At 34.5% G+C, this 25,279-nt stretch overlaps 2 protein-coding genes across 2 annotated transcripts in view; both read right to left on the bottom strand.

Annotated features, from left to right (window-relative positions):
- LOC138319036 (transmembrane channel-like protein 3) overlaps positions 1-25,279 on the bottom strand; it is a 59,600-nt gene that overhangs the window by 4,651 nt on the left and 29,670 nt on the right. Inside the window, exons 3-14 of the mRNA XM_069261923.1 lie at positions 12,422-12,533; positions 12,081-12,215; positions 11,444-11,507; positions 9,671-9,731; positions 8,252-8,358; positions 7,390-7,437; positions 5,376-5,509; positions 4,855-5,002; positions 3,814-3,863; positions 2,197-2,347; positions 597-706; positions 186-312 (exon numbers count right to left, since the gene is read on the bottom strand). Coding sequence (XP_069118024.1) covers positions 186-312; positions 597-706; positions 2,197-2,347; positions 3,814-3,863; positions 4,855-5,002; positions 5,376-5,509; positions 7,390-7,437; positions 8,252-8,358; positions 9,671-9,731; positions 11,444-11,507; positions 12,081-12,215; positions 12,422-12,533 — 1,247 coding nt within the window. The remainder of the gene's footprint in view (positions 1-185; positions 313-596; positions 707-2,196; positions 2,348-3,813; positions 3,864-4,854; positions 5,003-5,375; positions 5,510-7,389; positions 7,438-8,251; positions 8,359-9,670; positions 9,732-11,443; positions 11,508-12,080; positions 12,216-12,421; positions 12,534-25,279) is intronic.
- LOC138319027 (uncharacterized) lies at positions 20,304-24,000 on the bottom strand. Its single transcript, XM_069261912.1, has one exon. The coding sequence runs from the start codon at positions 23,597-23,599 to the stop codon at positions 21,179-21,181; it is 2,421 nt and encodes an 806-aa protein (XP_069118013.1). The 5' UTR covers positions 23,600-24,000; the 3' UTR covers positions 20,304-21,178.

Genomic DNA, 25,279 nt, shown 5'->3' with positions numbered 1-25,279 from the left:
ACTAGATTAATAAATATACGATATCTTATTTAAAGTCTCAGTTAGATTAATGTAAGTAAAGGTTGGTTTGCATAATTCATGCATGTTCTATATTTTAATGTTCGTGAAGTGTTTGATATCCGTACAATAATCTCCGAAACAAGGGGAAAACATACAATGTAGGTTAGACCGTCTTAGAACTTTACATTTGTGAGAGTAGGTGTGACTCCAATGCCATCAGGACCTCCTACAGAATTATCCAAACATTCCTTTGTGGTGTTGTACAGAGTATATATAAAAATTATCATGCTGGCGAAGTAGAATAGTAAAGTCCTGTAAAAAGTAAATGGAAAACGAAAGTAAAAGATATCACAAGATGAATACGAAGAGGCAAGATATATTCTATAATTGCATCGTGACAAATAACCGAGTAAAGAAATATTAACATCAACAATATCAAAGATGCACTGAGGCATGAAAGAAAAGGTACATGCATAAGTGGATATGGAAAGACGCTTAATGAACACAAATTACAAGGTTTCCATGACTGATAAATTGATATTTGCAAAGTAATTTATATCAGCGGTCAAGCACCTATAATAGTAAGTAGATATTACCGTGTCAGTGTTACTTTCTGTTCTATCCTAGGATGCCAGGCCTCTAATTTACCTATCAGCTTAAATAGGACAGGAACAACCAACTTGAGAGTGGCTACAACTGTTGTCAACTAAAACAAAAATGAAAAGGTAAAATAAAGTCATGCATGTACATGTATGTTAAGATGACCTGGGTGCTAATAGTTTTGTTTCAATCAGAAACAAAGGGCACGATATATTTAGTGAATGTTTTCCGAACTGATATATGCAACGGCGGAAAGGATACCCAAGATTAAGGATGTATTCTTCTGTGGTTTCAGTCCCGTTAAAGTCTCGTTTCGACATAGATCATAAAACGTTATGAGATTTTCAAATACGATTTATCAATATCTGTAGCATGTGGTCTGTAGCAAATTTTGTCAAAAAAAATTACATTTCATATTTTTAGTAGATTTTTTACACAGCGATTTTTAGAAATGGCCCATTTGGCGGCCATTTTGAAATTGTGTCTTTTTTGGCTTTGAGAAGAGCCATCGTTTTCCCATTTTTTACTTAAATTGTTTTTACTTAAATCATCACCGCGTCAGCATTTTCAGTTGTATCGAGTTAATTTTTGCTGTAAATCTTCACTGGGTTCATGTTAATTAAAATATTGAACATTAATGTGTGAAATGATACACTTTTGTCACTTTATTTTTACATTTAATGGTAATTTGAGCACTTTTATTTTTTTAGTCAAAAATATTGAAAAATGACATACATTTAAATGGGGCAAAAAAGTAAGCACACGGACCCCCCGTTTTTCTGCCTGATTTAGAAAGAACAACCCTTTCCGTATTGATATACAAAACTATTGACAAAAGTTTAATACCAGAACTTTTTCTATAAAGTATTAAATTTGACAAAAATGGCTGAAAATGGTGCATTTTGGAGCTCAAAATTAAGGGGTAGGGGTAGCATATGTTGTTATTTTGAGAAAAAATATGACTCTTATTAATCATAACTGATATATTTTTAAGGAAGACTACTGGAAAAAAAAAATTCTACAAACATCCATACATATCAAACACCTCATTAGGAAATTATGGCTTTAAATTCTAGTGTATGTGGTCAAAACGGCGAAATTCCAATAAAATCCACTATTTTGTCATTTTGGTATCTTTGAGTGACAATAACTCAAAAACGAGCACACGGACATATGTTTTTTCTTCCATTTCCTTTCATGGTATGAACTCCTCTTTCCAAAAATTTATATGAGAAAAAAAGTTTGATACAGGAAAATTTTGACTTCTCAGAGGAGTACATCCTTAATCACGATTCGTACAATAAAACCGTTTTATGACATTAAATGGACATATTTTATACAAAACCATTTACATGTCAAATAAAAACTTTATTGGCAATAAGATAACATTGTGAATTTTGTCTATATAACTTATTTTAGGTCTACATTGAAAGTCATTATTAAAATGATGGTGAGCAAATAAAAATGGTCAACTATATGTACTAGGATTTTTTTTATTTTCCTATGACAAATTCAAAATTAAACTTTTGTATTGATTTTAACAATTGAATGATTAGGTTAAGTTCCTATTTCATATATATTTAATCAGAAACTGACTTGGTATTTGGTGAATAGATCTTTTATCAAATCCGGCGATTCTTCAGGAATTTCAAACTCTTGTGCAACGTAGTAAATCAAATAGCCACTTCCTCCCAGCATTGCAAGGACAATGATGTTTGATGCTAGTCTACCAAAAACTCTAGCAAGTCTACAATAAAACAAAAATAAATCTTCACCAAAAACAAAGTTGATTTTGTTGACTGCAATCAAAAGAAACAGGATAATAAATAATTTCAAGATTGGGCAAATTACAATTTTTTGCATTGACGTAAGCAATCAAATTAAGTGATGTATATGGTATAATTATGTTAAAAGGGAAATGAAAAAAATGTTTGGAAATGTTGACAGCAAATAGTTTACACATTCAATATTGCAATTGGAAATGTGTGAATCAAGTATCAATTTGAACTTGTATTGTCAGCTCTAAACAACTATTGTAAAAGTGCATATCATGGTATTGTATGTATAGTATTTTATCATATTAATATATTTACACTTGCTAGGCTTGGTCACTATACGCTAATACTAGCCGATTTTGTTTACCATAACTGCATGGTAACATTGAACTTTGAACTTGCGTAAGGAAATGTTCTGTGCAACGTAAAAGGACTACTTTTTTTAAAAAAGAAACACATGGCTTTGTTTACATTTTGACGCAACATTACGTGTATATTGTTGTTTTTCATAGAATTTTGGAAAAATGTAAACAATATATACATGTTTTATATTTATATATGATTCAAACAATTTTTAAATTAACAATTGTATAAAGAAACGGAAAAATATCCCGACCGGGGCGACGTGCTTTCATTTTTGTTAAAAATGATGGGTGTCAAATGTAAACATTACCTCTGTGCCTATGTTCGTCCTAAGATCGAGCCTTTGGGGTGGACGGTTTTGAGACCCTCTGATAGAGGTCAGTTATAAACATATCCTCTTGTCTTTGTTCTTTGAGTATTTAATCATGTGTATTATAAAACATGCACTGCTAATAATCTACGTGTTGACAGTTCCGCCGTCACCACAAATACATTGTATCCATACGTGAAGCGTCATCATTCGCTGTTCAATTGAGTAAGCTCCTCCCACTTTTGACCGACATTTATTGAATAATTACGTCACTTTCAAATGACGATTTTATTGCATAAAATATAAACAAAAAGACGTGTGAGTGTAAATATAGGGATTGGATTTCGTTTTTATGTTAACCATGCTTGTATGGAGCAATTCCTCTAAGAATATATTCAATATAACGCGCCCCATAGAATATATTCTTAGAGGAATTGCTCCATACAAGCATGGTTAACATAAAAACGAAATCCAATCCCTATATAAAATACTCGAGATTTAGTATAAATATTACAGTCTTCACTTGTCTTGAGTCATAATGATGGACTCCGTGGTAAAGAAAACGGAATAGTATTTAGGAGCATTGAATAAAAACGACAGTTTTCAAGTGTCGGAGCAAAACGAATCTCAGCTTGTGAGGGCACAAAGAAATCGTCTTTGCCATAAATAAACTTCTACATGTTCGTCTTCTACTGACATGGATCCAGATGGATTAGAAGATAATATATTTCCCGTTTTGGAATTTGAATTAACATACATACTTACATAACTGACAATTCCTTCTTTTCGTGACTTTGTTCTTCCCGAATCTTTTCCTGTAAATAATACCAAATGTTTGCCTTAAGGAAGCGGTTACTTTTTCAAACGGCCATTTTAGATGTCACATTTTACAAAGAATCGTCAAAGATAGTTCTTCTTAATTCCATTTGTATCTTCATTGAATCAGCATTTATGTAAAATGTACAATCTGATTAAAATACAGATCCTTATTATCACTACGTTGGATAAGAAGATCTGACAACATCCCATTAGGGGTCACGTCCAGATGACCCTTGGAAATGGTCAATCAAATCTTGACTGGGGACGAAATTGTTCGAAAAAGCTGTCCGAATTATTTTTATGTACGTAGTCATCTCGCCCACAGAGCACAACAAAGCTATATGTATACTTGGACGAAATGGCGTTATTAATTGACTTAGCGATGTGTAGAAAATGTATGTGATTTAAACTACACGTGATAAAAAGGTCATCCGAACATGACCGTTTATGGACTGTCATCAGATCCTCTATTGAACGGAGTGGTTAAAAGGATCTGTATTTTAATTAGATTGGTAAAATTTACAGCATAAGATGTAAGGTATGAGCAGTAATTAATGAGAAATTATTAATCGGTCATTTTTATCCAGTAAATAGAATCAGTTTCGAAGTGCCAAAACTGTTGTATTTGTATTTGGTTGCACAACACTAGGTCATTTATCAAGTGATTCAGAAATGTTGCTTTCCAAAAATGGAACGTTATAACCGGAGTATCAAAATACTGACACTTTGATACATATTAGTTATACGATGCTCCTGTTGGTTTTATAACAAGTTCGGGCTACAGTTGGCATTTTCTATAACATCTACTTTTCGTGAAAAGTTCTTGTAGCTCTTTGATGGAAATAACGTCAGGATTAATGATTAAAATGTGCACAGTTGGTTCTTTTGCGAGGTATAAAAGGGAAATGAGAGAATGTCATCTACATGAATTTTTGTGGGATTGATAAATCAAAAATAAATTGGGATATCTCTTTTCAAGACATAAACCTTAAGTTCCATCGTAAATGCCCGGATGTGGTCACGTGTTCCAGTCCTAGTAGTTATCCCGTGATCCCATGAACAGAAGGTTCGATGTGAGAAGTCATAGTTGTCGTCTGTGATGGCCAGCTTACTACGTCTATAACGCACGTTCATACTGAAATAAAGAAGCATTATATGAGTCCAGAACTAAAGGTGAGTTGGTTTTTTTCAGTTATTCCGTCTTCGCATAACGATAAGTGACGTGGTTAGGTTACTTGTTTGCGTTTGCAGAATGGAACATTCTATTTGATCAAGTTATTTTTAGATATGTTGATGATGTGATAAATCTTTGCTGATTCCTAAAGTCTGCAAATCTTTCATACGCTGATGAAATAAAAAAAACCAAAGCCATCCTCGCTGAAATAAATCATAACTCATAGGCATGAAAATAAAAAATTTCGTTGGTATTTAATGAAGTACAAATATTTGATGTTAACGTGCCAAAAAATTATAATATCATGACTATGTATATGTAGGAATTCCTTTACCTGATACCAATGGCTACCAAAGTAGTCACGCTAACCGCTAACCACGTGAGAAGATTAGCCAAAGGGTGACTGTAATTATCTATCATTTTGTTACTATAAGCCCCGTAGAACATCAGACTTCCGGATAAATCTCCCTGAAACCAAACACGTGCACATTTTTTATATTTTGAAAAAGTTTTTGTATCGTTGGAAATATATACTTTTATATATTCAACATATTTTCTTTCTTAATTTTCACTGCTAGTCATCAGAACAAATTATTGGAAAACCCATTATTAAGTGTATGCTTGAAAAGAATCAAGAAACTGACATCTGATATTGTCACTTGTCTTATTCAGATTGGATAATTAATAAAAAAAAAAAGGCAGAAAAAAAATTATTCAAATATCTATATATTCATTATCAAATTATAAATCCCTCTTCTTAAAGGTCTCTTATTATCTCTGCTCCACAACAAAACAATTGTATTAAATATTTACAGAAATGTTCTGCATGGGTATGCATGATCAATAAGATAGCAAACGCCAGGAAATGTTTCCATGTCTATTTAACGTGAAAAGATCGATCTTCAACTTTAATTCACCTAAAATATGTTAAATATATATGGTAATTTTTATCTGTTCACCTGACATCGGCATGGAAAATTGCAAATACGAAAAAATTAGGTCATTTTTTATTTATTTTTTTAATTACATATGTATACTGAATTGTCTTGAACATTCCTTGCTTTAAAGGAATTCCGTAACTTAATATTTTAAGTTAAGAAAACAATCTTAAGGTAATTAATTTCTCATAAAACCTCTAATGCTTTTCCACGGAAACATTTTAATTTAAGAAATTCCTTAAAGTTAAGCAATGTTCACGAAACTGAGCCCATACAGGAACCTCAGGTAAAATTGAGATCAAAGCTTGTATTCTGAAATGACATTTGTGCTTTTTTTAGATAAAATTGATGACGACATTTATGCTTGTGTGATAAACACATACGAAAGTAATTTTCACAACACCAAGACAATGGATCATGTAAATAATAACATGTGTTAGAAATAAGGCTATAAATATAAGATCAACGTCAGTTAAAATCAATAAAGCCTGTAAACAAATATCAGTTGTCATAAACAATATGTACAAAGTGGTCCTGAAATTTTATTTTAAACGAGCTATGATTGTATATGTATAATTTCTAAATTTCTCACTCTTAAATTCACAATGTACAAGCAAACACGTGATGGTGAACATTTGAATACCATAAAAACCTACAAAGAGGAGCAGAACACAGAAAAGAACATCGTATTCTTCTTTGTTTCCTTGCTCATTTGATAATTTGTTGGTTTGATTGTTTGTTGGTCTGTTAATTTGGTTGTGTATTTGTTAAAAGTTTTGGACTCTTTCTTATTTTATTAGAGTACAGTATATATATCTGTAGACTGGTGTGGGGAAGACCTTCATGATATTGTATACCATGTAGGTCTTTGTGGCGGTTTCTGGGTCAACCCCACTTAGGCTAACACAATTTTGATAAAAAGGATTTCTTTAGTTGTAGTGATTTTGATTATGCATAGATAATCATCATTTCTTGTTTTAATCCACATGGGGGATGATTAACAATGAATTTAAATGGCACCCTTTTTGGAGTGGCCATTTCAATTTCATTTAGTTGTTGAGTTGTTCTTGATATGTGTGGAGAGGCATAAATATATCTATATGTTTTGTTCTGTATGTGTGTTTGCTTAGATCCGTTTGACGCTTGCTTGATTGTGTCTGCTTTAAGTTTCGTTCAGCATAGTTTTCTAGATGAAACCAGCACGAAACACAGTGAGAGTAAAACAATACTAATTACACAAAAGTAAAACAATACTAATTACACAAAAGTAACGTTACTGTTTCATTCTTGTCTGTAGTCTGATAGCTAAAATAGAATTTATCAGAAAGCCGGTGGTCTGAAGCATAAAACCCTTGTAGAATTCGTACAATTGATATTAATATGAAGTTGGCGTATAAATGTGATACTTACAAACGTTCCAGAGATCGTCGTGTTGGTCTCTGTATCCGTATCAATCAGCTTCATTATAAAATAAAACATAGTACATCAGCCATACACAGGTAATATATCTTCAGATTAATCTGACTTGAAAAAATCTTGACCTGAAATCGACCTGAAAAAATCTTCATGTGAATTCAAGTCAAATTCTTCATGTGAATTCAAGTCAAATTCTTCATGTGAAATTCAAGTCAATTTCAGGTCAATGTCATATGAATTTCAGGTCAATTTCAGGTCAAGATATTGACCTGAATTGACTATTTTGTTCTTTTCAGGTAAATTTGACCTGAAAAATTTCATCTGAAATTGACCTGAAATTGACCTGAATACTTTAGGTACATGTGTATGCACCACTGTTTAAAATAAGGCACTAGTTTTTACATAAAACATTTGATTTAAACATTTTTTATTTGTACCAAATACATACAATGGGATCGGGCAGAAATTAACCAACTTATTTTAAGCCCTTAATAAATTCAATTTAATAGATATAAAACAACATTACAGTTTCATTTACATTTTTCTACTTAAATATCTGATTAAAAAGCGTTTATTCGATTGCGTGTTAAATCTGCATACATTCCTAACAAACTCACAATATCTCATTATTTTTTGTGCCAATTAGAAAGAATAATTTTGGAGATAATTTATCATTGGCTTGCAACGTTTGTACCTATTTCGTTCTATGTACATACGCATTCAGTATATTTTTATAGAACATAATACGATTGTCATCCTTTACGAATACATACTTATGATCATGTTATATGTATTCGTTACAAAGTCAAAGTCTCCGAGATGTCATTCCATTGAGGATGTTAAATCTAATACTCACGTGTGGCAGTGTTGTAAAGGCGAACATTACAAACGCTGTCGTGACGTTGATGTAAAACAAGATCCGCAAGAATGTGAAATAGGAGGCGACGTTACTCCCAAAGTAAGCTGCAAAGATAGGTAGAATTGTTTGTGATGGATGATCATTTTAGCGAAATTAGGTATAATAATAACTAGTATAAAACATATTAAGAATGTTGTGTAGATGTAGATATAACATTAACTAAAACTAAGCCATCATACTTTAAGATGCTCCACCGCTGACAATTGGCATTTTTTCGCTATCAAAAACAGGAGCAGATGATTTAGTATTTTTCTTCAGTTACAAAAGTTACTAACTTTACACGATTACCACCATTAAAAAGTTTGAGCTCCTAATTTTACTTCAAATTAAAAATATAAGAAATAAGAAATTGCATCCCGAAAAAAAATCGTGGCACTATATCCTATATGGAATGAAGTACTGATGCGCATGCACCAAAGGCAAAATAAATTATTTTATATTATTTTTTGTGTTAATTAGACAGATATATACATGATTAAACACCAATTATTGTTCAAATGATGAACGTCATTTATGCTCTGTCGGCGGTGGCGCATCTGTAACATGAAATTTTCGTTTGTACTTTCTTACGTGGTTTGTAACTTTAATAGAATTTCGTGGTTAAAAATTGTCGTGGTCAGCTGATAGAATTTCATGGTTAGAAATAGTTGTGGTCAGCTGATAGAATTTCGTGGTTAGAAATAGTCGTGGTCAGCTGATAGAATTTCGTGGTGGAAATTCGTGTCATGATAGTCGTGGTCAGCTGATAGAATTCCGTTGGTTAGTAAGAAATAGTCGTGGTCAGCTGATAGAATTCCGTGGTTAGAAATAGTCGTGAGTCAGCTGATAGAATTCCGTGGATTAGAAATAGTCCTGTGGTCCAGCTGATAGAATTCCGTGGTTAGAAATAGTCGTGGTCAGCATAGAACGATGTGACAATGATGTACAGACAAAATTTATTGTTTTTATAGTCGTGGTTTCACAGCCATCATGAAAATAATGAAAGTTTGTACACAAAGATTGTTTCATGTGATACAGTATTGAAATACAACACGAAGAAGGATCTTTACTGAGCGCACTGATGCTTATAAAAACAAATGAGTACATTCAAAAAACCCTCGATGCTCGGTCAGGCGACATGTATTAACCAATGACCTGATGAAATTCATATAATAAGAACAGTTTATGTCATTGACATTCAAACAAAGAATCAGTAACGATATATATATTTTGTGGTTTTTTCATGCTTACAAGTCAATTTCGCCTATTACTAAATAAATTTTGTATACATGTAATGCATTGTAGCCTTATTAATTTTGAAAGCTGCCAAAATAATAGATATCAACAATAGAGATATACTATTGATCATAGACGTACCTGCAATGCTCTTGATAGGTCCTTCCCAAAGTTGAAACAGGGAGGTGAAATTATTTCTCGTCTACAAACACAAACCACTCTATTCGAAATCTCTAAAATCAAATACAGTCTACCAGCATTGCTTTTCAAAATGTTGTCCATTTTTATTTGCAGATATGAAACGTCACTAAAGATTTAGGGATAAACTTGAAAAGATATGTTTATGTTATGTAGATATAACACAAAAATCTGTGTTTACTCTAAATAAACTGCAAAATAGTTTATAATGAGAGTACACTCATGCTTTAAGTGTTATATATCCATATCATAAAGAATATGATTAAATAAATCCTTATAATTCAATTTACTGAAGATAATGTTTTCAAAATTTCGATTTCATTTTGGGATTCCTTTTTTATTATATCATTACACCGTTATATCAGCCAATCAGAAGCAATGTTACAAACGGCTACACCATTTTATCATTAGGAACTGATAAAGTACATTTAAAGCCAATGAAAATGCTTGTTACAAGCAAAATTGAATATCCGACAATCTTTAGCTTGTGTTCGAGGTCCAGTCAATAAGTAACCACCTTAACACATTTCCGATTGACTGAGGTGATCACGGTGTAATACATGTTTATGTCCCGGTACAAAATTGCACAATTATCGTGTCACTGTTTAATAAGACATAAGCCGATGTTTGTGGATCTTCTTCACCAACTAAAGTATGTTCAATTTAAATTCTGATTAAAGGCATTCAAACACAGTAGAACGTTTTTTGAAGATTATCAGAAAAAAATAGCGCTTGAAATTAGGCGTTTTCCATGATAGCATTTCAACAATCTTACATAATGGTTTAGGTATTTACAAACTAACAGTTTGTTGGGCTACCTCTTAGTTATGAGCAATTGACAACCAGAGCGCCCCTATGTAGCGCCTTGGTGAAGCGTTTTTGGTCAAAATATGATTTTCTTTCGCGTCTGCTGACTGTAGATGAGACTGTACATGTGGTGTATTATTATTGGCAAGAAAATTAAAATTCAAAATCGTCAGTAGAAAGGGCCAGAGGTCCCGATGCCAGAAATATTCAAGATTCAACCATCTGCTGGCAAGTTGATGGCCACAGTAGTTCATGACACAAAAGGCGTTATTTTGTTGGATGTATTACCAAAGAGAATTACAATAATAGGAATGTACTGTGCAAACTTGCTAGACCAGCTGCGAACACCATCCGTGTAAAATTCGCCGAGGTTAACTCTCCAAATGAGCAACAAGGCATTGCGAGCATCCTTATTTGCAAAGTTGTAATGGATGCTGTAGAGTGAAAGAGATATGAATTAATACCATATTCCATTTGCCTGACCTAGCGACTATAAGGATACCTGTGACGTCATTTCCAATCCAGCCAAAACACCGTGTCGGCAGATGAGAAAAGGATCAATGGAAAAGACCCTAACTTTTTCAGTTTTGTGCTGATGGTATTTGAATAGTCATAGTGTATCACACTAGAGGGCAAGTACAGGGGGGAAAAAGCTAGAGCTCAACCAGAGAATGTTAGTCTTGTTACTTAAGGAATCACTCTTGTATTGTGGCTCTCGAAATATCTCGATACCTTAATTCATGTTCTGTTGTCATCATGTATTGAATACACATATCTATGATGAAGTTAATATAGTCCAGTCATACGACCTTCTTTCAGTTATTATCAACCTTCGGGTCTAATTATTTTACTGGTGCACCGCCTACATAACGCCTACGGATCACATGCGCAGTGGTTTATGTCACTGACCTTTTTCTGTGTGCTGTACTGTCCCCTCGACTCCCGTTGTTTATGACTTCCACGCTGTAATACCCTGGTGTCGAAAAAAAATCAAAAGAAAACAGTCAGGGAAGTGAATTTTAACTTACTAACTCATACAATTTAGTCAATTCCAATCTATTGACATTCGCTAGATATGCTAAACATTATCAATAATTGATATTGCTGGATATTCGATAAAATAACTTTAAAATATTAGTACTGACACGAAAGTTGAATGTAATATTTATAATAATTCATCAAGACGAAACTACTCTTACTATTCGAGTGGCAAGTAAATGAGATTTTGGGGCATTGTCTGTAGAAACGTGTGAAAGTTACCACATACTTTAGTACATTGTATATATTAGTTTTATGATGTTTTTCTTTAGATCATAGATAACAACATAACCCTGTATGCATTCGAGCAGGGCAGGGTCATTCCAGTAAGAATTCTTCGTTTCTTGATCGGTTAGCAATGTAACTCTAATGTTCTGATTTTGATGTTCTCTATTTGTATCGTCTGTATCAGTGAATTACTGTTTTAAGTCGCAGTTTAACCAGTTAACTGCATAAGAACAAATAGGATTGCTGTAACTTATCAATTCATTAACCTTTGCTCACAAACCTGATAATCTTAAGTTTTTCGCGGAGCGGAAGTGAGTTTTCTTGTATCTTTTCTATTATCTTCTCTTCGAATGATTCTTGCTCTGTTACCGGAAGCTTCGACTGCGCATGCGCCACTTGTTCTTCTGCGTTAAATCTGAAGAAACAAAGTACCAGACGAAAAACCATATGCGAGTTTAATATATATATATGTTATACGTGCAGGTGATAGGTTTCTATTTACAAGTTGCCAAGTTACAAGTTCAAAATGACCATTTCGGTTTTGACAATGTTAAAATATTGGAAATTTAATTATATATTCAATGTTTATAACTTTATCGTTAAATTTGCCCATAACCATACCCTTGGTTTATGAAAGAGTAGTTCATTCGATACAAGAGTTCGTCTGGAGACAAAACTTCCGGCTCTTTCGAATTGTCGGGATAATCTATTTCCGGTTCCTTGATGCCGCTTCCTTCAATAGATAAAAAAAGGAGAAATGTATGGTGGCTGATTACGGCCATCTCGTGTTGTTGTGTTGTCGCCTTGTCGTGTTGTCGCCTTGTCGAGTTGTCGCGGTCTCAAACTGCGACAACCCGAGATTTAACAGTTAAAATGTCGACTAGTCGCGTTTTCGAGCCGCGACAAGTCGACAACACGACAACACGACAACACGACAAGTCGACAACACGACAAGTCGACATTTCAAACACGCTAATTAGCGCGTACAGAATCTCGTGTTGTCGCGGTAAAATGTCGACTTGTCGTGTTGTCGAGTTGTCGACTTGTCGTGTTGTCGAGTGGTCGACTTGTCGCCTTCCTGTTACACATGCGCAAACAATGGATAACACTCGCCATATTGGATTGCTAATGAAAATAATTGTGTGCATGTGTTTGTAGCTATATGAAGATATTTGATAGCAATTTCTTTACCGAGAGTTGTCAAAGTATTTTTCTCTGAACTATGAATTTCAATAATTTGTTTATTATATGATAATCGTGTAATAATGGTCTGGTCACGCCGTCTGATTAGTACGCAGTAATCGTCATCTGTTAATTTTAAGGTCACTTGAACCGCTAAGGCCTAATAGTTCGAAGGCCCGTTAATCCGAAAATTAGAAAATATTGCAATTTTATGGTGGCATATGTCTGCCATCGATTTGCCGACTTACGACTTAATAATGTCGACATCGTTAAGGCATTAAGTCAACATCATATCGATAGATGTCGACATAAACAGAAGAATATGTCGACTTACCACATGTACATGCCCACATAATGATTCCAAGATATTTATGTAGACAGTCGGTAACTCGGCGATTAATGTGTTTATTCTCGGGTGTGACACCGACTTGTCAGTTATTGATGTCGACATCTAAACTAAAAGATGTCGACATCTGGTCTTGAAAGTGAAAATCAAAGGCCACCCTTTCATAAAGCACTGTGTATATGCAGCAAAAGCCATACAGCAGAGATCGACGTTGATTGTTAATTAATGTTTTTATTTATTTGATTTAAAAAAAAAAAAAAACAAGAGGCCCATGGGCCTTAACGGTCACCTGATCAGTTGACAGGATGTGTACTCACAGATATTGCTTTAATTTGAATACATTTGTAGATAGCGTAGGTTACTTTAATGAGACTCGTCTGACAACAGAAGTATATCAACATCAAATAAATACCAAAGGTCCTTAGACTATTTTTCATTACAGTATATTTCTGAACAAATGTGAACTTGATAAGCTCTGTGTAATGATTGCATGAGCTCCAATTCTATGTAAAGTAGTTCTGGCTATAGATTGCAAAGGGGGCCAACTCAATGAAAATAAATGTGGTCGTAGATTTTTTGTGTTTGGTGGATGGACTGATGAATATAGCTAACAGTCATGTGATTTTTTTTCCAGAAAATACGATATTTGAAATATTACTGAAAAAAAATGGTGACTTTTACTAATAAAACCTTTTATTAATAAATATCTGGATTTTAAAATAATTTTTCAAATGTCGTATTGTTTAGAAAAATCATGACAATGTGGTAGATTGTAGGATATCCTCAAGATAATCCGGTTGTCTCAACTATTAAAATCTCACATGTCCTTAAATGACTGCTGATGATTAACAGGATGTTCAAACTCCGAAAACAAACTAAAGTAACATATATTACAAGTAGTAGATACTTTTTATTTTTTGATTGCCTTGTAATAGTTCAAGAATGCATATTCAAATATGCTTACAGATGATATCTTTTGATGCAAGACTAATGTACTAATTGGAAAGAATGATAAACAATGTAGTTTTTTTAAACATTTATTGACATTGTATGTCTTTGTGAAACACAAACCATAAACATGTGTATCGACTTAAGCAAAATTAAATCACAAATATTCCAAGCAAAATGATTGAGAATGTATTTTTCCATAAAAAGCTTTGAATACCTTGTTTATGCACCACATATACTATTTCCTTCATATCTGAGGTATATTGTAAGCAAGAAACATGATGATCACATATGTCTGTCCAAATATTCGGTTTTGGCAAATTTTGATTGCTTTCAGCTTTAGTTCCACCCGCATCAGCTTGTTTTATGGAGGGAAGTTTACCGTCCTTTACGGACAGGCCAGTGACACCCTCCATGTATACTTACCATGGTGGTACTTAGTTTTATGGATCAGACTAGTAAATCTGTAGATAGTATAATCATCATGTAATATGTCAATTGGTAAATGAAAAAATATTTCAATAATGTGAGTGCAATCACACAGATATTCGATAACTTTTATATGTATAAATATACACTTTAAAATATATCAAGGCTATTTGTCAATTGCACTATTCAGAAATATATATTGATTTGTAAATTAATACATTTCAATTTCAATGATGATGTACTATTATACATCATTCCATTTTACAAGACTCATTATACTGAACATTATCATATAATAATGTCATAAAAATGTTAACGTCTGCAAATCATAAACATGATAAAAAATTCTAAAGCAACTACAACCATAATGAGTTAAACAACTTTCATTTAATAATTAGAGGTATTGTATGTATATTGTACATTATAGCATTTGGTGGTATGAAGTTTCAGATAAATTGATTAACTTATAATTGATTGGAAGTATGTATATCAGTAACCATTTCGCTTGGATGCATTTTAAGAATTACATCAAATAATACGAAAGTTTTTAGCGGCATGCATGTGTATACATATACAACCTTAATCAATGAATATAAACTATCCAATTACTGTAGCATGTAAATTGAACACACAAGAATGATGCAAAACATTAATTTCTATTCATCAACAAAACAAATTAATATAGTGCAACAGCAGTGAAGAAGATAAAATTTCAACAGCACTTTTTCTCTAACTTTTTCTTCTTTTAGATGAAAAACATTTTACTTTACAAAATGTAGTTGAACATCAATAACTTCTGTATTCTAAATTCTTGATGCATGTTAAGCCATCCTTTGTTGCCACTGTCACTCAACACAATAGCATATTTCCTCACGTTTCATCTTCGTTTTAGAATGAAAGTAATTACCATAAGTTTTCGAATACTTTTTCAACTCTAAAACCTTGAGACCCCCTCATTTGAGTTCTTACCAATCATATCAAAAATATGGTTAATGTATTAAACAGTAATAAGTACAACAAAATGCTAGAAGAATTTGATAAATTATGAACATTTCAAAATTACAGAAACCTATGTAATCCATTTTGAGAGTTAATGGATAGGCTACCTTATAAGGCTACCTTATAATTTTAAGATGATTACACAGGCTCCTAATAAATTGAGTGGAAACCCTCTCTTATTTAAACCACTCTGTTCTCTACCAAGTATGTTTTGCACCATTCACTCAATGTGAATGGAGCAAAGCATGCTTGATAGAGATTATAGTATTGGCGGGTTTTATTCTTTACTGTAAGTTAATGGCACTGTAAATCATATTATGATCAGACCAGTATGCCTCAAGGACACCATTTTGTATGAATAATGCATTTGTGTAGATATGATCTATTTGTGTGTGGGACTTTGTGGTGTGTTCATCAAGAACCTGTTTGCATCTGAATGTGTTTTCCATAAAGTCAAGAAAGGACTTTGCTGGCTTTTGCAGATCAACATTGAAATCTCCCATTATCATAATCGCCTTTTGAGGATCAATATGAGGCAGCAAGTTTGTCTCAACAAAAACTGAGAACATTGAGAATGAACATGAAGGCTTTTTGTAGACAGCTACATACTGTAGAATTGTGGAAGACAATTTCACTACCAGAAAAGATAGCTCTACATTTTCAGAAGAAAATGACAAGGACGTTAGCACTTCAAGGTTTCTTTTGACATACACAACAAGTCCATGGTGTGGCCTTGTACCTGAACAGTGAGAATCATTCCTGTAAATTTGGTAATCAGTTAAAGCAAAAGTGTCATCAGTATCTCTGTTGCAAAGTCTGGATTCTGCTATTCCAATTATGTCTGCAGCACAGACATTCGGATCAGACTTAATGTCGGCAAAATGTTTGTGAAGAGATCGTGCATTGTTGAACAGACATTTTATTTCTGCTTCAATGTCATACAGTGGTCTGAAGCAAAGTTTTAACACATGTTCTCTGAGTCTTTGCATTTCTGAATCAACTGCTTCATCTTTGGCCAAGCTTAGCTCATTGAAATCAAGGATATGTAGCTTATTCAAGGATTTTACTCTAGAAAGTGCAACATAATGGATATGTGGTATCTTTCGAACTCTTGTTTGATTCAAACTGACGACCACATCAGTCAGGGTGGCACCTTGAGCTTTGTGTACTGTTTTTGCTGCAGATGGTTGAAGAGGGAATTGAATTCTTTCATAAGTTTTTCTGTTGTATACAAAAGTTCTTTTTGTTTCAAAGATTGGTGTCCAATTCTCATGAATACCTGATGTATAAAGGTGCTTGTATTGATTTCGTCGGCTCACTCCGACTTTGTGGTCATTAAACAGAACCCAGACAATCGCAGGTCGTGTATTGGAATCTTTGTATTCAATATGTTTAACAACACATGTTGCTCCATTGGTCAAACCATCACTCACTTCAAGATTCACAGATATATCATATATCATGTCGACAGCTATTGTGAGGCTAGATTTGAGCTGTCCTGTAGTTGATTGTTTGTCAGGCAGGGCTTGAACTAGGGTTTTCTTCACTTCTGTTGACATTTTAGTTTGTGAAAGAATGTCTGTATCAGCCTTGACTGTCACTTTACTTGTATGAAGTTTCTGTATCAGGTTTGAATTGAAGTCATCTACAAATCTGTTTTCAATGAAGAGATGAGGAATAGAGCTGGGATAGCTTTCATGACCCTGGTCTACCTTACGTTCTGAAAGCAGTAACTTGTCCTGTGGAGATAATTCACCATGTCGAAGTCTGTTGAGAAGTTCAGTGAATGGAACATCTCCTTTCTGTCTCATGATTTCATCAAGTTCAAACACTTTGAAATGTTTTTTCCATAAATTTGTTGCCAAACCTTGACCAGGGCTTGAAAGATCTTTGAATATCCAAGAGTCAGCAACAGGTTGAAGCTGATACAAGTCACCTACAGCTATAACACTGATTCCTCCAAAGTCTGTCTTTTTGCCTTTCACTTGTTGGAGCCTTTCATTGATAAATGTTAGCAGCTTATTGCCAACCATAGAAATCTCATCTATAATAACAACTGACAAATTTCTGAACTTTGTTCTGAGAGAGTTCAATTCGTCAGCATGCATATGTTGCTGTGTTTGATACATTTTTTTGTGAAACGCTGAAGCAATGGTAGTGCCACCAATGTTGTATGCAGCCTTCCCTGTGTATGCACATAACATAATTCTGACATCTTCAGGGTCTTCCCCTTCTTCAGAGCACAATAATCTATGTAATGTCTGATACACTGCATCAATTACTACAGATTTCCCTGTTCCTGCTCCTCCAGTGAGAAAGGCAAACAATGGTTCATCTTCATCTCTTATGAATTTTGTGACATGATTGTGAAACTCTCTTTGTTTGGGGTTTAGAGACTGTAACAGTGTGTGGTACTCATTATCAGGCAAGCGAGCTGCACTAGTTTCCACATCTGATGGTTTTGACCCTAGGCCAAGTTCAGGTCCAATGTCAACATGTTTATGCTGAACAGAATCAGGGTCAAAATGGATAAAATCCTCAGAAGGTGTACTACCAACATCTGCATCTTCAGCCTCAATGTGTTCGGTATTTGGGGCAACTTCATCAAAGTCACACGAGTCGTCTTCTGCCTGTTGTATAGCTTGTTCTAACTCTTCCATGAAGTGTTCATAAACCCTTTGCTTTACTTGAACTACATCAGCTTTGTTTCTGTAATGTTCCTCGTAAGTGTCATAGTTACCAAGAACATCTTTTTGCTCATTTCTCCATGGCAGATACAAAAGGAGTTTCTCTCTGTAATAGTTTTCAGCATTGGTTTTTTTGCTAAATCCAACAAATCTGATAACGCGGTCATTTTTACGTTTTCTAATTTTAATTCCATTTTTCAATTTTACAAGTACATCTGTTGCTCTGAATTCCTCACCATCCATTTCACTATGTGATGTTTCTTGTTTGTCAATCTGATCATCACATGTTATTTCTTCTTCTTCTTCATCATCATCATTTTTTTCTTCTTTTGGAACTGGCTTTTCCAGGTCTTTAGGAAATGTCACTTCTAGTTGTGAGACATAATCAGCCAAACACCATAATTCTAACTGTTTTGGACGTTTTGAATACCTCTCAATCATACTTGTTGCATGGATATCTGTTGAATGTTCTGGAAGTTCATTCAGTTCATTTTCTGTTTTGAGAAGGAAGACCCTTGCATCAGGTGTGGAGGTGTTAATAAACGCCACCTCTCGAGAAGCTTGTGTCAAAGGCATCTGTAGTATCAGGTAACTAGCCTCTTGTGCACTGACCTCAACAAAATTAAGAAATTTGTTACCAATATGCCTTACTTGGTGTTTCAAATCCATATTTCCTTCTGTTGCTTCTTTTGATGCCTTGTCTAGCATAGCACTTATGCCTCTCTGTGATTTACTGATATATGACACAATGTAAGTTGCACAGGCATATGGGTCGAGCACAAACTGGATGTCCAAATTTGCGGTCCAAGCTTTGAGAACAGCTGGATTATAATAGTTCACTCTCATTTCTGATGGGCGTCTTTTGAGGAAAACTTTAGGACCCTTCAGTGACGCTCTTATACACTTGATGTATTCTTCAAGTGGCATGTCTGCAATATCACGGAGGAAAGTTTCAAATTCCAAGTCACAGCCATCTTTGTAATCATTCATCTTTTGTTGCAGATCCTTGTACTTCTTTCTATACTCGTCAACGTCAGTTTCTAGAGGCTCAAGAAGCATAGTTTGTGGTAATGGTGGTAGAGGAAAACCAAACCTGCACACTGATTTACCACCTTTTTTACAGGTTTTTGAATGTTTGTGTACTTGGAGGTCAATAAGATTTTGAAGTTCAGGATCATCCGTTTGTAGTGAACAAGTGACATATTTGTCAACATATTCTACTATTGAACTCTCATCATCGTTAGGATACTTTGGTGCATCTTTTGTCCACAGAAGCATGTGTATGTGTGGTGAACCTCTATTTTGGAACTCAACTCTTCTAAAAACATCTGTTACAGTTCCGATAGGGTTGTGATCACTTTTCAAGAAAGATGTGATGAATTCGCGTACTCTGTTGTCAAAAAATCTGGCACAGGTCACGGGATCCTTTTTGACCAAGTTGGTTTTTGTGTTCCAGTCCATTGATTCAAGGTTTTCATCTGACAGAATAGTACCATCTAGTGTTGCCAGTGTTCTCAAAAGGTCTGGCCATCTTGTGTCAGCTGATGACAATGACATGAACCACGTAGGTAGACCAAGCTGTCGTATCATGGCAAATGCATCTTTTTTCTTAGATGACAGGTATGCAGGGGAGTTTCTCAATGTTCTAAAAATGTAGTAGCCTTCGTTTAGTCTGACAATTTCATTTGCAGATGATTGATTTCTAACTTGTCCAGCAGTTATCTTTTTTCCTTCTGATTTACATCTTCTAACAGCAAGATTGACCTTGTCACTAACTTGCTTGATCTGGATTTTCTTCAATTTGAAAAAGATATTTGGAACAGACTGAGCAGCTCTTCTGTCAACACTTCTCAATTCCCATTTTGCAATGTCACTGTAATGTACATTTTTGTGTGTCTCTTTCATTGTCCAATCTTCGCTGTCCACAGAAAATTGAAGGAAAGCAAAGGTACTCTGCATCTTTGTCTTCATATAAGCTAATAGGTTTCTGGTTTTCTCCTGGAGCAAATACATATATTTTGTTTGTGTCAAAATCTGTGTCATCCACTAATGTATCTGTATTGCCCTGAGTTCCATCATCTGCAGAAATTTCACAAAAATCATCAGATGCCTCCTCAGAATCTCTGTCATCTTTTGAACGAGAACTTCCTGTTAATTCTGTGATAAGCTCATCATTGGCTTCTGTGATTCTTTTCTCCCATGTTTCATCAATTTTGATGTTTTCACTTTTGTATAATTCACTGTTTTCCATCAACCATTTTAGAGCTTTGAGCACAACCTTAGGGCGAATGTTTTCAGAAAAACATGATGACTTGTGAGATAACCGTTTCTTTAATTTCACTGCAATTGTTACATGCTCATCCACTTGTCTCGGAAGTGCGTTAATAGTAGGTTGTATGTCAACAGGTACATTAACAATATTTCCTTTCGCAGATAATTGACCTCCTCTGGGAAGTTCACGTATTTGCATAAAAGGTATCCGTTGTGATATCAACCTTTCTTCTAGTGGATGCAAATTCAAAACCTCGGGCTTTTTGGGCCACAACATCCCATTTTTTACTGACAATTTTGGTACCTTCTCTTCTTTTAATGATGCCAGACAAGTGGAACAAAGCCATTGTTTTCCATCAACAGATGTAAGATCAGTACATAGTTGTCTGCTCTCCAATGTAATGTGGGCTTTGTCAAGTTGGACAACACTTTTGCGAAACCATGTTTGAATGACAACAGGAGCAAGCATATATTGGGCCATTTGCTACTCTAGCATGAAACTTTACTATCGATTCATCAATTGTACAACCTATGTGTCTTTTTTTTGTTTAGTAATCTTTCATGGTCTACCAATGCAAACGTTTTTCTTTTTGTAGCTTTAGAAAGTTTGTCTCTACACCTCTCCATTTGTCGGTGAACTTTCCGATTTTCTTGCTTTTTTAATCTTTCTTTTTCCAACTGCAAAGGATTCTTCCTTAAAAGCCTTTTCATTTCTATTTCAAGATCACAATATTCCTTTCGTTGTCTAGCCTTTATCTTGGCTTTAAGTGTGCTTTTTCTTTCTTTTTGTTTTGTTTCTAATTCTTCTCTTGATCTCTGTTTTGCTTTAAGTTCAGACTCTCTAAATTCCTTGTTTTGTCTGGCCTTTGTCTTAGCTTTAAGTGTGCTTTTTCTTTCTTTTTGTTTTGTTTCTATTTTTTCTCTGGATCTCTGTTTTGCTTTAAGTTCAGACTCTCTAAATTCCTTGTTTTGTCTGGCCTTTGTCATAGCTTTAAGTGTGCTTTTTCTTTCTTTTTGTTTTGTATCTATTTGTTCTCTGGATCTCTGTTTTGCTTTAAGTTCAGACTCTCTAAATTCCTTGTTTTGTCTGGCCTTTGTCATAGCTTTAAGTGTGCTTTTTCTTTCTTTTTGTTTTGTTTCTATTTCTTCTCTGGATCTCTGTTTTGCTTTAAGTTCAGACTCTCTAAATTCCTTGTTTTGTCTGGCCTTTGTCTTAGCTTTAAGTGTGCTTTTTCTTTCTTTTTGTTTTGTTTCTATTTCTTCTCTTGATCTCTGTTTTGCTTTAAGTTCAGACTCTCTAAATTCCTTGTTTTGTCTGGCCTTTGTCTTAGCTTTAAGTGTGTTTTTTCTTTCTTTTTGTTTTGTTTCTATTTCTTCTCTGGATCTCTGTTTTGCTTTAAGTTCAGATTCTCTAAACTCCTCACATTGTCTAGCCTTCTTAATTCTTTTGTGGTTGCTTTCTCGATCTTTCAATTTATATTCTGGGTTTTCTCTAGCTTTTTGTTTGCTCTCTACACAACAGCGATTTTGTCTTTCCCTAAAACTTGAACATTCCCTTCTTTTCTGCATATAGTGTTTCATATACATTTTTCTCTTTGCTGATGATTGTTCCTCTTTCGATAATGCCTTATCATTTTGAAAGTCAAAGTATTTGTCAAGCAATGATTTTCTCCCTGAAGTCTGTGTGGAAATAGTAACTGGTTGAATTTCAAACTGGCAGTGACTGTTCATGGAGATATTTGCACTTCGATAGTATGAAAACATGAAATCGACCAAATGTTGTGTATTTTGAAAATTCATTTCAACTGCTCTTCCATCAACACATGATAGGCCATCTGAACCATGGGAGTGTGAATCAAATATTGACGGGTTTTTGTTGCTATCTAGATACAAAGCTGAACAAATCCCTCCAACAATAATAAGACCTTCATTGTGATTAGAAAATAATCTGTCAACACCTTCCTGTAGGTTCAAGCTATCTTGTGAATCATTCCAATCAGAATGTGTAACACAGCCATATATCTGATCATGATACTGAACTTTAAAGTTTTTACCTGACAGGGAAACAATCAAAGGTAGCTCTTTAAACTGAAGCATTTTTGAAACAAATGTGTTTGTTGATTTTAATTCTGCCATTCTTATTCTGAATAACTCATCACCAGCTAAGAGAATATCATCAACGTTTTGACGTTTTGATGTTTGGTAATGCTCAGTTTTTACAGAGATCAGTGAAACTAAACTGTTGCAAGTACACTGCATTCCTCTTGAAACTGTTGGAAATATTTCACTTGCTTGGTGAACTGAACCAAAGTTCATTTTCGTGGTTAGTGAAGACTCATTTGGCATGTTAATCGTGCCTGAAGGCTCATTTAGCAAGTTCATGGCGCCCAAAGGCTCATTTAGCAAGTTCATGGCGCCCGAAGGCAGTTCATACAAGTTTTTGGCGCCCGAAGGCAGTTCAGACAACTTTTTGGCGCCCGAAGGCAGTTCATACAAGTTTTTGGCGCCCGAAGGCAGTTCATACAAGTTTTTGGCGCCCGAAGGCAGTTCAGACAAGTTTTTGGCGCCCGAAGGCAGTTCATACAAGTTTTTGGCGCCCGAAGGCAGTTTAGGCAAGTTTTTGGCGCCCGAAGGCAGTTTAGGCAAGTTTTTGGCGCCCGAAGGCAGTTTAGGCAAGTTATAGGCGCCCGAAGGCAGTTCAGACAAGTTACAGGCGCCCGAAGGCAAACATGGTACCCTTTTTAAGGAGGCGGTATCCCCCCGTCTCATGGTCCTGTTTTTACTGTGGCCAGGATCCACAAGTCTAACAGGTCCGTCACTCGTCACACAGTCACTCGTAATGTCATAGGTACTATTTTTTACGTGGCCAGTATCCACGAGTCTATTTCTGTTGTTCTTCTTTGCCAGGGAAGTCTTCCATGTCTTTTTACGAGGCATCTTTCTGCAAAATATAAAAAGGGACCTTTTTTTCAAATGCAACGTCCAAATTATCTTAACAACAAACTATATGTATTAGTCATAATCAGAAAACTCCCTTTTTAATAAAAGAAAACCTGGGAAATAAAATTCAGCCAGGAAAAGTGACAATTACATATTGAATCTAGCGTTGGATACCGGTATTTGATACTGCTATCGAATCGCTACTCATTTTAAACTAGAAACATGTCTGTTAGATATCAAGTGCTTGCGAACTACTTCCTAAAACCCTCATTTCCCATACATGTACATATATATATGGCCTTTGCTACAAGTATTTTGCACACAACAAATAAGATAGGTACATCTTACATGTAGGAACTTAAATGCTGGTAAAAATTCTATAAAAATGAAAAGGAAAGTATAACTATCTATAGCTGTTGATGTGTGATGTATAGTGCATATCACATTATATGTTGGTCTATAGCGAACACACATAATAACCTGCGGATATATCCACAACCCTGTATGAAATAAATCAAATATAAACCATTTAAATAATGCTGTAAATTTGTCCGCTGTCTTTGGCTAGTACTCAAAAGTCATCCATTTCATTCCTTTCATTTAAATTTATTTGGCTAAATAAAAAAATTCAGGTTAACTTCAAGCTGCACATCATACAAATACTTGTATCGGTCTTGAAATTCTAAGCATTTTATGGACTTAGGATTGTAACAGAAGTTTATAAAGTCTACGAGATGCTTTGAATATCGTGACCAATACAGAAAATGTTAATACATAATGTAGTATTCATTCACAGTTGGTGTATCACTAAATCATCACAAAATCTATTAAACAGGATTGACTGGATTAGACAGTGACTTCCTGTATGGTGTATGCAATTTGAATTAGTGCATAGAAGAATTACACAAGACTTCACAACAGACAGCGAAAACATAGTATTGTGGTACATAATCATTTAAAAAAGTATTTAAAAATTTCTAAGGAAATCCATATGTAAAGTGACTAAATGAAGCCAGAAGATAATTACAGTGTATATGATAACATGACCTTTAAATGTATTACAATTCTGTTAAATAATGAAAACACATTGTCCGCACAATAACTAAATATGTATTTTCTTATATACCGTGTAATTGCAATGATGAAGCATTTAATTGCAATGTTTAAGCAAATGCAATCAGGGTTTGCGTTTATGGTGTCCCCATATCCTAACCATGGAACAAGGGATCCCAAAGGGGAACCTACAAATGAAATTTGAGACAGATCCATTCAGTACTTTTTGAGAAATAGCGATAACAAACTTTAACTAATCAAAATCTAAGATGGCTTCCTGGCGGCCCTGAGAAATAGTGATAACAAACTTTAACAATCAAAATCAAAGATGGCTGTTTGACGGCCATCTTGTTGACCAATCAGTCCCAAAATGCAATATGCACAACAAGGGGCCCTAGGGCAACCTACATATGAAATTCGAGAATGATCACTTCAGTACTTTCTGAGAAATAGTGATAACAAGAATTGTTAACGGATGGACAGACGAATGGCATTTCTAAAACTACCTTTTAAAAATAAATACAATGTTTTTATTTCATTTGTGTTTCTTTTCCACGTCAATCCTCTTTTCATATTTGCCGCCAAAAACAAATAAGAAACGGTAACAGGAACGATTTACGCATC

Source organism: Argopecten irradians, chromosome 1 (assembly GCF_041381155.1).
Source record: "Argopecten irradians isolate NY chromosome 1, Ai_NY, whole genome shotgun sequence".
In the NCBI taxonomy this organism is placed as follows: domain Eukaryota; kingdom Metazoa; phylum Mollusca; class Bivalvia; order Pectinida; family Pectinidae; genus Argopecten; species Argopecten irradians.
Note: the sequence above shows the minus strand (reverse complement) of the source record. Positions and strands in the feature narration are given on the sequence as shown.

What these genes read in the sequence shown, in the direction of transcription:
- LOC138319027 (XM_069261912.1), bottom strand. Translation starts at nt 23,599, where the DNA reads ATGCCTCGTAAAAAGACATGGAAGACTTCCCTGGCAAAGAAGAACAAC.